General features: G+C 37.9%; 1 protein-coding gene across 8 annotated transcripts in view; it reads right to left on the bottom strand.

The window, feature by feature from the left end:
• Window positions 1-16,138, bottom strand: part of ATP9B (ATPase phospholipid transporting 9B (putative)) — a 296,321-nt gene that overhangs the window by 123,768 nt on the left and 156,415 nt on the right. For 7 of the 8 annotated variants that reach the window (XM_073331800.1, XM_073331797.1, XM_073331803.1 and 4 more), the window contains 2 exons: window positions 13,914-13,994; window positions 3,081-3,156 (listed from right to left, as the gene is read on the bottom strand). The exons of the other annotated variant lie outside the window; for it this stretch is intronic. In XM_073331800.1, coding sequence (XP_073187901.1) covers window positions 3,081-3,156; window positions 13,914-13,994 — 157 coding nt within the window. The remainder of the gene's footprint in view (window positions 1-3,080; window positions 3,157-13,913; window positions 13,995-16,138) is intronic. 8 annotated transcript variants of the gene reach the window in all.

The following is a 16,138-nucleotide window of genomic DNA, read 5'->3' as shown; positions in this document are numbered from 1 at the left end:
TGGTGTTGTACTCTGCACTGGCTCCCCAGTGAGAAGAGTTCAGTTTAGGGTCTCTGAATAGATATTCAAAGCCCCCCATGGGATTGTCCAAGCTATCCGAGAGATGGCCTTCTACCCTGGGCCTCCAATAATAGTTGCATTCCACTGGAATTAAACAACTGACAACCAATAGGGTTGGTGAAGTGAAGGAGACAAACTTGTAAGTGAAGGAGACAAACTTCCACAGGAGCTGGCACTAGACTGTGGAACATATTGCCTGTACAAATAAGAATGACCACTAACCTCCCGGCATTCAAAACTTAATGAGCAACTCATCTCTTCAACTTTGTTTCTCTCCTCAGTAGCTCACGGACATACCACACACTTTTTCTAAACAACCATTCAATTTACACAGACAAAAAAGAAGAAAAGACTAACCGATTTGTAACTTTCTTTTTAACACTCTGAAGGCACTCAGATATTGTAGCACTGGGGGTTAAGTACATAGACAGACATGCAGAGAAATAGGCTAGTCATTCAGGTGTCGGATCTGGTATGAAAGTCCTTTTCCAGTTGTGCAATTACACAGACTGCACCCCTATTTTTTATCTGTGATGACTTCGCAAGAGTGATACATGCCCTAGTGACCACAAAACTCCATTAGTGTAATTCCCTTTCATTAAGTCTCTCAGCCAGTCTTTCTCAATGATTACAGTTCTTTCAGAATACAGCACTATATTGGTTCACAGTTTCAGCTATCCTGATCATATTATACCTAGCCTGCTCTGTTTACTTAATAGCTCATACAATGGGCTTTTTATTACAATTTTTTCATTTTTAAATTGTTCTCTTTTTAAAAGGAAATGACAAGATATCTCAGTAAATACAATAATAAAACACAGTAAAAGATAAATGATTTTGAAAGTGAGTGATTAAATTTAAAATGGCCCAACTAGTTTTCAAAACCTTTAATTGTGAAGGCCCTGGTCACATTCACAATCTTCTTCTGCACTTATTCTTAAGACTTTGCATTCATTCCCATTTTCATGGGATCTCTACCCCTAAGGAAGCAGACTGAAAATTCAGTTAAGCTGTACATGATTTGGGATCTAGAGGCAAAATATCCAGTAGAAGCAAAAGTAATACAACACTAACAGAAAAAAAAATCCCTTCTAAAATCTCCACTCAGTATATTAAAGTAACCACACACTTGATATACGTGAGCACACATAAAAAGTACAAATCTATTTAAATATACATAGGATGCCATCAGAAATGGTTTACATTGACATATACACACACACACGGTATATATCTTGCGGATACATGCTGCTGATACTGGGCAGGGTCATTAGGAGGGTCAAGGTCAGGCCAGGAAAGAGTGTTTAGGGAATTATGTGGGGAATACCTCAGAAACCTTCAGCTCTGGTTGCTGCTGTCCTGATAATTTTTAGAGGAGAAAGACCACAAATCAATAGTGTGGAGGATCAGTAACAGAAGTCTAATGTATGTGTATAAGGGATTCGATGCACAGTAGATAAGGTGTGAATAATCCAGATTGTCTGTGCCCATCAAAATATTTTCATACGTAACATTAGAATAGTTTATTAAAAAGGTACATACATACAAAAAGCTGAAATAAAGCCTGAATGGCTATAATTGTATGGATTTTCACTGGGTAGACAAAAGGCACAATCCTGACACAAAGCCCCTCCCCCAATTGTTTTCCCTGCTTGAAACAATTGGGATGATACAACAGGTCAGTGAAAAGGTCACCAGTTTTTTTTTTTTTTCCAAATGGGCAAAACAATGTATTTTTCTCGAGCCTTGTTCTTGGAAATAGTGAAACTGTTTCAGCTGAAATTTTCCCCAAAAAATTCTGCCTGAAGCAGAAACCAAGTATGGAACATTTCAGCCCAAACAATTCAAGTTTGGTACCATCAGGAGCAACAGAAACAGGGTTTTATAATGGGAAGTGTCAGGCAACCTTAATAACAGGGCATGCTACCAGCCACACCTATAATTACAAAACCAGTTTTCTGTGTTCATTTTAGATACTCAACATCAAAAGAAATGAAGATGGTATGCTGGCATTCAAACAATGACAGACTGTCTTCTACCTACTTTCACTCTGAATCTCTATATTTTTAAAAGACTTAGGTTTCTCATAGTTTTTTTTAAATTTCAACATTCCTGAAAGGTAATACACACTAAACTTTTGGGGATAGGGGTGTGTGCTCACGTGTGCATGTACGGTGAAATAGTTTCTATCATTGTTTGGTCAGTGTAGGCACAACAAATGGGAGAGTGGAAAAACATTTTTTAAAGGAAAATTTGATTGTATAACCACAAAAAATGGTATGGGGACTCATGGCCCTCAAATGAATTATCCAAAATTACTTTAAACTTAAAAAAAAACTGACTAGATTTCATGTTTGCAGGGTTTTTAAAAACATATTAGTATCAGTACAACACAGTGTCTAGGTATTGTACGATTAAATAAAAACTCTTATGCAGAGAATGTTCTACATTTCTCTGATTATTAATTAATATACCATTTCATCTTATGGAGCATCCTTTACAATATATGCAAGTAAGGAACCTGAAATTTAGTGAGGATTGGAAACATCTGTTTTTATTCAGCGCTCAGTGTCCACTACCTTTAGTACTGCACTTTAACTGAATTTTCCTTCAGGGTGTAGTCTCAGAAATTTACAATAAGTTATAATACACACAAAATGTCATCACACACACACTTCAGTAAGAGACTACATTGAGCTAAAGGGAAAGAATTACACAGGAAGTTTCAATTAAAGAAAGTAACAGGTGAGCATTTAAGGTACTGTGCAAAGGACAGCACAAGTCAAACAACAAACCCACAGTACGGGATATTGTTAAAGATAAGAAAGAAAGACAATAAGTAAAGAGTTAGTAGCAGGAAGATGTATTTGGATATAAAGTTAGAAAGTGAGACTCGGGAACAATAGACACATCATGAAGAGTTTTGAAAGACATTAATAAGTTACTTTGTAAAATAGTATATATTGTCACTGAGGCGCTTAAGTACATCATAAACTTTGACAGCATGCATCATTGCTCACCTGAAGCAACAACAGTGCTTGCCCATAGTGTATTTTCTATGCTGAGGCTTTCATGAACAGTTGGATCGCTGTCTTCCTGTTAAAAACATGAACAATATGTAAATCAACAATTCCCTACCACCCAAGTTTATAACTAGAGATTTCAGGATGATGCCAGATCACACACGAATAAAAGCAAGAATAAAAGCTTGTCAAATAACTCTCCTGTACCCTCAGGCCAGCCATTCTACAATAGTATTCATTGTATATGGATTTTTATATGTATGTAAGAGAGGCCATCTTCCTTAAATAGTCAAGTGATATATTTCATAGATTTTATGGCCAGAAGGGACCAATAGATCATCTAGTCTGTACTCCTGTATATGACAGGTGATTACATTTCACCTAGATACCGCTATGATGATCCTAGCATGCTACAGAAGAAGGCAAAAAAACCCTGAAGGTCCCTGCCAAACTGACTTGAGAAAGTCCTTGTTGATCCCAAATCTGGCAGTTTGATCCTGTGCATAAAACACACCCTAGTCAGGCACCTAAGAAAGATTATTCTCTCTACCATCTCAGAACACTAGTGAACCCTGTCAGGTGCCTCATCTTTAGCTTCGGCAGATCTCTGATGTTTCAGAGGAAGCATCAGAATGCATCTAGGTAGTGAGGATGGAATATTCTTCCGAACCCCGGAGACAACTGACTGCAGCCCTGAAGCATGAGATTTTATCATAGTTACTGTCTTAATGCAGAGCTGCAAGTGTAATGAGCATGCTGAGGACAATGCAGGCAATCCTGTTTTCCCTGTAGCCCATGAAAAAAGGGGGATGAACAGGGGAATTAATAGATTCACAAATTTCAAGGCCAGATGGAACCACCATCCATCCCAATCCCATCCCAACACACGTGTGCAAAATTTCCTCCAGAAAATGGATTTAAAGCATATATTTTAGAATGATATCTATTCTCATTCTAAAGACTGTAAGAGATGATGAGAGTCCACCACCTTCCCTGCTATGCTGTTTCAGTGTTTAATTATGCTCACTGCTAGGAAACTGTACCTATTTCAAGATAGAATTTGTCTAACTTCAACTTCCAGCCTTTGGATCTTGTTTTGCCTTTGTCAGCAAGACTGAAAAGCCCCCCACTATCAGATACTTTTCCATGTGTAAGTACCTAGACACAGGGATCAAGTCACCTCTAAATCTTCCTTTCGATAAGCTGAATAAGTTGAGCTCCTTTAGACTCACATCATAAGACTTGTTTTGATACCCTGAATGGGATTTGATTTATGCTCATACAGAGTCCCACTGAAGTCAATGGGGCTCTACAGCAGCATAGGTGTATGCCCACGTGGATCAGTTTACAGAATAAAGGACCTAAGTACATAGTCACAGGTGAATTAAAATTACTATTACGCATCAAAAAGAAAAGGAGTTGCTCTATTCATTATGATCATGTTACTTATCTTTTATGAGTAACTTTTTATTTTTTTCACCATTTCCTTTGTAACTCCAGTGACGAGATAGCAACCTTAGGTAGTTTTATAATTCTTAATATTCATATGTACACTCTTACATAGTCAAAGTACACATTTAAAATCTAACAGGAAAATCTATCTATAGTTACCTGAAAATTTCCTTTCTTCAAGTAATAAGGTCCACAGATCCATCAAAATAGCTAATCCAGTCTGCTTGCAGCTTGAGGGCAGAACCAGACCAGTCAGTAATTGGCAACAGATGAATGCCCTGTCTACTGAAATTTCCTCCATTTGAGAATTTCCAGGTTTACTTTCTTAAATTCTAAGATTGTATTAAAAATATTTTGAGGCAAAAATCACAACAATTCTTCCTACTGCAGCCTGGTAAACTTCACCTCCTAATGACAACATACACAAATCCTTGGATGTCAATTTCTCTCTCTATTCTGGAGGATCCATTTGTCTCCAGGGTGGGCCCAATCTGCGGAACTTAATTTTTGAAGATAGGAAATGTTCAGGCAGCCACAGATACATTTTCGTATTCTTCATGCCAAGATCCACAGATCTATTACAATGGGACTTACATAGCAATGTGGAAAGTAGGATCATCCTTTAAATGTAGGCATCCAAAAAGTAGTACTTTACATATAAATATCTCTTTCATCTTCCTTTATGGGTGGAGAAGACTTTTGTCAAAACAAAGGACATGGCATTAGCTAAGATTAGATGACCAACATATAGAATTAGGTGAACTAATGGCCATCTAGCAGATTTCAATACAGGAGACATGACTACTCTGCCCTGGCACTGTCAGTGCTCTTCAACTTTGATGCTTGCCTGAAGGAGGAAGATTTCTTGAACTTATTTAGGGAGTGAATGCTATGACAGTTGTGAGGACTACCTGTCTGAATTAAAGATATAAACTGGGTCTCATTAGAGAAAGCTCCCACCTTCAAAAAAAAAAAAAATCTGATTGGAGACAATAGCCACCAGGAGGACTACTTTAAGTGCTATGAAATATATTGATATCTGCTGCAAGGGCTCAATCTGAGGAGTGTAGTAAGGAGCAGAATGAGGTTCCAAGGTACTGTTCTATGAACTTGCAGGATTGGAATATGGTTGGTGTCCTCAGGAAGCTTTTAATGTTGGTATTTGTACAAAACATCCTCTTTTTGACCCTGTCAACAACAATATACTATACAGACAACCTATTTGCTTGGACACTCATATAAACACAATTAAGTCCTCCAGAGTTATGGCGACTCAAGGCTATGTTTCTTTGGTTTAACATAGTAGTAAAACAAAGTAGTATGGACTGAAGAATTTGTTCTATTTGTTGACTTCTCTTCTGGGTCCATGGGAGCAATAATCACTTCATCCAAGTATTCATTTTAAACTTGTCTGGTCCTGGACGGAGGACTGATCTTGCAATAACTGACCTCTTCTGTAAGTCAAAGACATATGAAGATCCAGCGCTAGGTTAATCAAGTTTGAGCAACATAGCCTCTTATCAACCGGTAACTCATGTATAAACAAAGCCATCTTCTCCCACAGATGGAATTGGTAATGGGCCATCACTGCCTAGTAAATTAGCTATCTTAATCCCAAGAGAAGACGAGAATACCTTTTCTCCCGAGGGTATCCATCTTCTTCCCCTTTCTAGACACAGGAGCCAAATGGGCTTGACCAGACCTGAACTTATTACTAGTTGCAACCACCAAAGAAGCTGGCATGAAGTGAGCATGAAAATCTGCAAACCCCTCATGAGGTATCTGACAGAGTTTGTCCACTTTCTTAGAGCTAGGTTGGCAAGAAGCAGAGCTGGCCAAAACAGCTGTAGCGGGTTTCAAAAGACCATCCAATATGGGTAACAGCATCCTAATTCCTGGAAGGAGCGCCATGAATGTCAAATGCAGGATGTGATGACTCTTTCACAGTAACCAAAGGTAAGTTCAAAGTGGATGCAATGTGACCCACTAATTCATGGAATTGCAAAGCCTCCTGAGGAGGAGATAATGTAGAAGCAACACCCTCATGCTCACCAGGCGACATCTCAGGATCTAAGTCTGAATCAAACTGACCTTGCTCAAAAAGGGGAGCAAACTTCTCATCCTCTTCTTCAGACAAAGCATAAGGCACCACTGACTGAGTTGTAGATGAATCTGATGGAATCAGATCCGAAGATTCCTCAGCTGCTGGATTTTTAACAGTCAGAACATCACTTCTGCATCCACAAGCTGGATGATTCAGAAACTCCTGTGTTGGAGCCCAGTAATCCCACAGAGCCCAGGACTTCCAGTCTCTGCAATAATTGGAATCCAAGAATATACCCCCAGGAAGGGGCACAAACTGTCCTGAAGACAGAAAAAATCCAGACTTAGGTGACAAATGTGGATGGTTCTGAATTTTTAACTCTTCCTTTGTACTCTTCTAACTGAAGGTCTCAAAACTGCCATGGATCTCACTGGAGATAGTAATAGCACCGGAGAATGAGGCGACATAAAAGGTGAGAAGGATCCGCCTGGTGTCTTAGAAGGAGCTAAAGATGGATCTGCAGAAAGACTCACAATATCTTCTGTTTTACTACTCTTTCCAAGAGAAAGGGATATAGCTCTCAGAACACTTAGAGCCTTTCTCTTCCTCTCCTCCAAGGGTCTCTCTTTCAGATCAGATGAACACACAGATACTGAACGATGAACATAATCTGTCACAATAATAGTCTTTTTTGGATCTGACAACAGCCTGGAAGTTGGAACAGACAATGGTGCTAGCCTTACAGACTTAAGCATTACCGAATCCAGAGAGGCTTAGCTCTGTAACCCTGGACTATGAAACTGAATGCAAAACTGATTTAGGTTTCAGTCAGAACTGCAGAGTATGTATCCAAATTGGACAGAACTGATAAGTCTGACCCACCGGATCTAGCACTGTTCACAGTGACCCTCTTTTCCCTCACCTTTTTCTTCTGAATCAACACAGACGGAACTGATGGCTTGGTCATAGGCTACCTAGCCCACATCTGGAAAGATGGTGCCTTTGACACCCTAACAGCCACTATGGGGGCAAAAAAACCTGGAGGGAACTTGATGAGGCAAAGGCATTCCCCTGCCATCAGTGACTGACAGGTTGAGTTCTGCCCCTAAGCTGCAAGCAGACTGAAGTATCAGATCTGTGGACCACAGCTTGAAGAAGGATTTTGAGTTTTAATAGGAAGAGGGAGATTAGATTGATACAACAGTTAAAATATAAGATTAACAGAATAAATAATTAGAGATGGAGAAAACCCATTGCACCAGTGTAACCTTCTTCTTTGCAGTATATTTTTGTGCTTTTGTTTTTGTAAAACTTTGAATATACTAACATCAGAAGAAAAGAAAAACGTAGACACACGGCTGTGAAAATGCACAAGCAATTATACAGTGGCTGTACGTCAAGAGCTCTTTGCTCTCTAAGACAATAAATTTAATATGTGCCTTTTAAAGTTCTTTCCCCATGTTTTAAAAGTGGATGGCAAAGATAAAAAGGTGAGCCGTGTTCATGGAAAAATGGATTTTATAATGCCAACTGAGAAGAAGCATCTAATCCTATGTCGGCTGGTCTCTCTTCACCCCAGACAGGCTGCCTCTTCTAGCTGACAAGTGACACTATTAAACCTTTTTTATACTGCAATCACAATATTATGTACTGGCAGCTGAACCTCCTTCCATTCATGTCTTGCTTGTCAAGATGCTGATTGGTGCTGAAGCTCACTTTGCTTCCATGTGCTTCTCCATTCCAGTGACCATTTTATTGCCTTTCCTCTACTGCTGCTTGCTCCCTACCCAACCTATCTACCTCTCCCTCACCACTCCCATTCTACCCCAGGCACTACACGTCCCACACCAAACCAGCCCACCTTTCAGATGCAGCTTTCTTTTGTATCCACCCACAATCTGCCCCTTAATAAAATTATTACTAATAATACGAATAAAGTGGAATTAAATGGTTAAAAATGCAAATGTGCTATAGTGTTGTTTTAGCTTTACATTTATTTTATTCAGGTTTCTGCATCCTAATCAGAGGAAGGTGTTTAAGGTAAGGACAAGTGGTTCTGCAAATTTCCAAAAGGTCATTATGGCTTATGGGAGGGTGACTGAGGGAATGAACAAACATAACCATTCTCTCTTGTAGCATGAAATTTCCAGAGAAGTCATTAAAAATGAACTGATATTCAAGGGTAGTTTGTTCACATGAGATGGCATTTCTTTTATGCTCAAGTCACCTTTTCCTGCTGACACGCATATAATGACAACATAAAACCCCTCAGAATTAACACAATATGTACACTGGCTCTGCAATAATCCACTATTCCCCCTAAATATTCCCCCCAGTGCTTTGTTTTACCATAATTTAAAATGTTCAATACAGGAATAGGTCTTTACTCAGAAAGTATAGCATCACCTAAGCTCATGAACACCTATGGCACCATAAACAATTGCATAATATAAAGCCCGCTACCACCATCAGATAGGAAAATAAAATACCTTACTCAATTGGGGGAGGGGCAAAAGGAGGACTAGTACTGAAGCATTTGATGCAAGACCTCAATGGATAATCCACCTCTAACAGATATATTAGGGTTTATCTGTCCACAAGGATGTTGTCTGTTAGTTTGCAGTAACGGAGAACAGCAATAAATAGTTGGAAATAATCTGATTCTATAACTAAACAAGTTATTCTTCACTGATCATAGATTTAAAGTAATTCTTCACTGAATGTCTCTTTGGATTGGAACTCATCTTTTTGCTATTAGATTTCTGAAGGTTCCTCCTGTCATCAGAATTAACTTTATTTCCAGAATACTGATGAATAATTTAATCTTCCACAGTCCAGATTCCAAGAGGTAAAAACTTTTCTAAGAGCTTCCCACGCTGGTTTAGATAAGTTGATTGCCAACACAATTTAAATTGAGGTAACTTGGAACTGCAAGCTTTTGGTTCGGTTAGTTTCCAATTCTTACTTCACTAGAGAGCTTTTATACATATGCAGTTCTTGACAATCTTTACGATATTACATCCTGGAGATCTATGTGTTCCATAATCCCTGTTTTTGGAAGCTAACAAATGGTACTTATAAAGCAGCACTATTTGAAAAAAGAACGAATGACAGCCTTGTCAAAATGAATGTGTCCTAGGACGTGAGTCTAAAATATGTTATAACACTAACTAAAAGAGCGTGCAAACTACATGTAGCTATCTGAAAGTTTCTGGAAACTATAATCTGCTTAAAAAAACACTCTAGAGAAGTGGTTGCATCTATCTTTAACAGCTGCTGAATATTGATCAGATTTAATGACCAAGACAATAGAGAAGTCAACAGAAAACCCATTTTGCATGGCTTAATCCCAAAGATGACTCAAAATGCATGCATCATTGTCTCTCTGAACCTGTAAAATCTAATCTCATACCACTTAGCACAGTACAATCAGATCTAGAGAGCTAGTTTATTGTCCCTTGGTAAAAAGTGTGACGTTTACATGAAAACACTGGGAAAGTTAGAGACTATGAGGGAATTCCATCATCATGTAAGCGCCAGGTTGTGTACAGTACCATGTGCTCTTGCAGAGGGAGCAGTGGGGCATGCAAGACACTCCCTATATCATAGATAGCAGTGCAGGGAAAAGGGAAGCGATCTCCACAGAGCCACTAATCACTCTTCTAAGTGGGTAGACGGGGAACGGGCAGGCAGGGGTAGATAGTGGGTGCAGCTTTAGCTCCTCTTCACACTGCCCACTGCAGTTGTGCTCATGCCAGGGGAAATATACTGGACAAACTATCAGGTTGGCTCAGGGTACGCTCTCCCCAGAGCTGTGGAAAATCAGACTTCGTCACAAACAGCTGTCTAGTCTGCTCATAGGGCAATGCTACTATGTCCTGCCCCATTCACAGTGCTTGACTTTGCTTGTGGCAAAGTCACAACTTAACTCTAAAAAAGAAAAATTCCATACAGGGAGAATTGGCCACTAGGACACAGACTAGCCTCATTACCGTGGCTAACTTAACAGCTACCAAAACAGACACCTAATAGGACAGATATACCAAGTGTTTCAAAGATGTGCCATCAGTTTGTTCAGCACTAGATTTGTGTCCAAAGAAGGTAGAGGTTCAAGAACATGTGGGAACATGGATGGTACCCATCATTTAAACCCTCTTGTAACTTGGCTGCCCAAAGATAGAGGTTCCCTCGATAAGGAGATAGCATGTTTATTGTGACAGGGAAAATCTAACTGTACTCACAGCAAAACTACATTCCTATGATATAAGCAAATTATGGAAAATAAAAACTGCAGTTGATAGAGGGTCATTGACCTTGCTGGATGCCCATGTCGCAAACCTCATTTACTTCAGGAAATAGTGTTTTCTCATAAAGTATTTAAATGGCTTCTCAATAAGACATTGTACATACCCTGAGCATTCCCAAGTCTAGTGTGCAAGATGGTACTATACTGCAAGTCACCAGACACAGAGATTTTGGATCAAAGCTCAGGATCTGGTCCAGTTTCTATCAGAATATCCTGGAGATTTAACTGATTAAAAGCAGTCTCTCAAGCCTTAAAAAGCAGATCTAGGGAACCAAGTGGATCAAGCATAAGAGGAAGTTTTCCTTGTTCCATCATATCTTTGTTTGGAAGCAGAGGAATTGGAAGAAAGAAGAAGAAACCCCAACTCCAGGTCAGAGCGCCAGGGATCACTAAGAGCAAGATGAACTAACACGAAATCTTTAAGAACCAATTTTTTATAAAGAAGGTAAAGCATGCAAAACTAGTCCTACAGTGACATTATTGAGGAAATTGGTAGCAATGTTAAGTTGAATGCCAGCCACATTTACAGCACAAACTATATATGGTATATATCATTCTCCATATACATAAGTCGAGCTACAACATCCCAGCTCTGAGGGTATCCAGAATTGGCAGCAGTTATTTTAATTAGTGAGCTACAATGTATTACCAATTTGAGTCACCTGGGTCAACTGAAAAAGCAGCAACAAGTTGATGGCAATGACTATACAATCCTATATGATTCATACTCACTGTTTAACAAATAGGACCTCCTAGAACATGTAATTATAAACAATAAACAAAACAGATGATGAATTTATAATTAAGGTTATGATTTGGTCATGGTAGTCAGAGCAACTCTGAATTTGAATAAAACCTGCAAAATTTTGGACATGGCTATAAAAACATATTTGATGAGGCCACCACACTGGTGCACAGCATCCCAGACCACCCAGGTTTGTCCTGTTTGCCTCTCTATTTCCAGAGGGGCAAACAGGACAAACCTGAGTGACATTCCAACCCCATGTACTAGGTCACAATACCTGGAGTGTGGAGCCAGGCCCACCCATTGGTCTCCAAACACCCTCTCCCCACACCCCATCTTTAAGCAACCCCATTATACTCTTGTGTATGTTGATGTAGCAATAATATACAAAGTGTTTTATTATTGTGATTTATTTTCCCCCCATCTCTGCTATGATATTCACCACCAATTTCCATACCAAAATTGGAGCCGTGCTTGTCCCACAAGAAACACACAATAATGCCCCACATTTTCCTTGCATTTACTCTTATATCAAATAAGAACAACAGTATAAGGGCAAATATCTTTTAAAAACCTGATGTTCTGTTTCATTAATAATACCAATGTGACAAAAAATGCAGCAAAACCCAAATGTTGCAAATACAGTATGAAATATTAGTGAATCTCAGTCCATTGTTTCATACACAGGCACCCCAAAAACAAAATATAATAAAATAAAATAAAACCCTTCCTTAGTACCCTTGCAGAGAGGTCAATCTTTCTCTGCGTTTAGGGATGTTAATGAAAAAAAGTTAGTAAGGTTTGCTAAGTTTTTGGCACATATTTTGATTAGAAAAATGTAAACATGTTAAGGAAAGGAAATGCACTGCTACAGCATCCGAACAACCTTCATTCTGTCCTTACTGACTTCATGAAAAACAACACAATTAAGTCATTTTAGTGTTTGTGTTCTTGAACTAGATTTAACCAATTTTTAAAGACATTTCAGACACTTTCTCCTTCTGACCTCTCTCAAATGGTATCTTTACTGGGCAGAGTTAAGAGGATTTGGTTAATCTGACTGGGCATTTCCATACGTTAATATGGACAGACTTTTTACATTACACTCTGAATTTCCTGCATTTATAATGCTTGGATTGGGGATAATTACAACAGCCCTCCAATTTATTTTACCTTAGTTCCATACTTTCAACCCTAACTCCATCTTACTGCAGGTTTTGTGACACTTACCAGCATATCAGTGAACAGGGCCTCAAGGCATGGTGCTGCTTTCTCAGCTACTTCTTTTGGCTCAATTAATATGGAATTGGTAATCAGGCCTCAGCTGGCACTGTTTAACTATCTGCCTTGAGACTCATTTTCCTTCCACAATTTTTTTTAACAATTATCAACGATTAACAAGGATCTACGACCTGTCCTGCAGGGTAATGGTCAGGTAAGTTTACCCGCATTATGTTTCTTTTCATAGACAACAACCTTAGGGTTATTGTGTAGTCTCTTCACATCCTCATCCTTCCCTTTCCCATTATCAACAAAAACCAAGCCACAAAAGCAACCCCTAAAACAATAAATTACTACTATAAATTTAATTTAGAAAATTAAACAACGCCTATTTTAAAATGAAAGAATAAAAGCAACAAACTGACAAAACCAAAACAAAATTCTGGAGACAGATATTGGAAGGTTTCTTTTCAACATAATTTTGGGCCTAAGTCAAGTGTATGTGGCCTCTTTCCAGTTACCTTTTATTCTTTTAGGGACACTCTGAAATTTGAAAATACAAGCTTCTCACGTGGAAGCCACAATAACCAGCAAAAGACCAACTGATATGATTTACACTGAATTTAAAACTACGGCTCTTCAGTGCAGAAAAGTTAGCAACTGCTTTGCCTCACACTACTGACAAATGTCTAAATGATCAATTTCCCCTCAGTTTGTGATATGTGTTTTAGACAATATATATTGTGGTTGGAAGTAAAATGAATATTAACATATTCTTTTGAACTATTTCTACAACAATACTACTACATCTGGACATATAAAGTTCTCAATTTCTAGTTTCTACCTTAAAAAAACCTTATGGCTTTGCTAATATAATTTCCTGTCATTTAGTATAAAAAATATTGCTAATATAAAATACTTTTATAACAAGGGAATAACAAATGCTCACCTAAAACTCAGAGAAAAATAAATTGTGTTTAGATACTGAAATGATGGGTTCCACATATGGAGAAAAGTAGAGGAGTTGGGATAGACACAGGTACATACATAGGTATTACTCACCCGTGTGAAGGTACCTTCAAAACTGTGAATATCCAATTGTGGCTTCTGAGCATAAACATAAGCACTGATTGAAAAAAGATCCTGTAATACATAATACGTTTATTTAATCATGAATTTAATTTATTACTAAATGAATGCATATACACACATACACACACAACTAAGCAACTATTGTTCATTTTTATGTTTTTTAAATATCAGTAAATTTATTTTCCCAGTTAAGTCAATGAGAATTCTACTCAAGTAAGGACTAGGATCAGACCCTGCTTACAGTACATCTCATATTATACAGGAATTGTGTGCTAGAAAACAATGAAAATATCAAGTTTGTACAAATGTTAGATGCCACCTATTAAACTATTTTGTATTTATAGCTTAAGTGTGAAAGAGATTTTGTTTATTGGAGGGTTGGTTTTTTTTAATAGCCTAATTAAAAATGAAAATTGTATCTCCTGATTTTTTTCCTTTAAAAATAATTAAAAGGGTATCCTGCCTCCTTGTTGACATTCATGGGCATTTTTTCAGCAAGGGCGAAAATGGCTGAATATATCGGGGAAAATAATGAAACTGAATAAATATTAAGTGCTGTTAAATGACCAAAGTCAACAAAGAGGGGGGGGGAAAAAAAAAGACTTCCCCTTAGCTATTCTGTAACAGAAAGCTTAGATTTACTTAATGTCCTATGGGAAATTAGTTTGGTAGTCTCAGTCCAGTGTCCAGATGTCCACATCAATACCACCCCACCCTCTGCTTAGAACTGGCACAGTGGATTTGCTCCTGCTCTCATTGAAGCGGATATGAAAAATTCCAGCAACTGCAACAGGAGCATGATAAATCAATGGGTTTACTCACATGCTCAAAGTTAGGCACATAATTAACTATTTTGCTGAGTTGGAAGTTATATTAACAATACTGTTGTCTGTGTCAGCAGATAAACCATTAACTAAATGGACATGGAGACTGAACTATGGTCATGCTGCTGAGCTGGTCCCTCCAAGTTGGGGGGAAGGCACATTATTAGCAAGGCAGCAGTGAGAGTCTTGCAGTGCCACTCTATAAACTGTACTTATTTTGTTTATAAAAGACTTCTCAATCTCCAAAGCAATTTTCTAGAGAACTAAAAAATTTACATAATTTTATACAAGTATATTTAAAAAAAGATAAAATTTGGCTATTTAAAAACCAGAAATATAAACAAGCAAAAAAACAAAACCAAGGATTTTGAGATTGTAAGGTGTTATTTTTTCAGTTCAAATACTTGTAATCAAAAATAAATATAAAGTGAGCACTGTACACTTTGTATTCTGTGTTGTAATTGAAATCAATATATTTGAAAATGTAGAAAACATCCACAAATATTTAAATAAATGGCATTCTATTATTGTTTAATCGTGATTAATTTTTTTAATCACTTGACAGTCCTACTTTTAGTGCATTCTGGACAGTCAATATCAAAAACTGATCAAGTAAGATTTCAAAAGCGAGTCCAACCACCTGCATTGGAAGGGTAAATAAACCAGAGTGATTGGGGACTTGACATCAAAAAGAGTCCACCCTAGTATCACAACCTGCACTGCAGTCCTTGTCTATCCCCTAAGTGAACTATCATACCACACATCACCTCTCACTTCCTTTTTTTCCATTGGCTGATAGCCGCATGGAAGTAAAGAGATCTCCTCCATACTAGCTATGATTTCTCTGGGCAGCAGACTTTAAAGGCAGTAGCACTCCATTTGTGGTATCTCGGATGGGTCACCTTCAGAAGTTGAATTAAGCATTTTTACTCCCTTCATCATGGTCACATTATCACAATTTGACCTTGAATGTAGAAAGAGTCTTATTTATAAAGAATTACACACAATCATTTTACCATATTTTTAGTTATTTAGATAAGTAAGTACATTCATTATCCACACATTAAGCTCTCATTTGCATTTTATCAAACTTGCTTCCATCTTATTCTGAAAAAGTACCTCTATACATAAATCTACATGAGTCACCAAATTAATTTGTAACTGACATTTTTATTTTGTAGTGAAGAAATATATCTTGCCCCATACTCTGCACGACTATATATCCGTATATCATTCTAGCATTCCGTTGACAAGTGTTATAAAAGTAAATCAAGTTTCAACACTAACTTTTGAAAAATATCTTTTTTTATCTTAAACCATCAGCCATTTATTGTCGTTTTTCACACGACGTTCCACTCATTGCATTCTTGT

Source organism: Lepidochelys kempii, chromosome 2 (assembly GCF_965140265.1).
Source record: "Lepidochelys kempii isolate rLepKem1 chromosome 2, rLepKem1.hap2, whole genome shotgun sequence".
Lineage (NCBI taxonomy): Eukaryota > Metazoa > Chordata > Testudines > Cheloniidae > Lepidochelys > Lepidochelys kempii.
The sequence above is the reverse complement of the archived record's forward strand: the minus strand, read 5'-3'. Positions and strand labels throughout refer to the sequence as shown.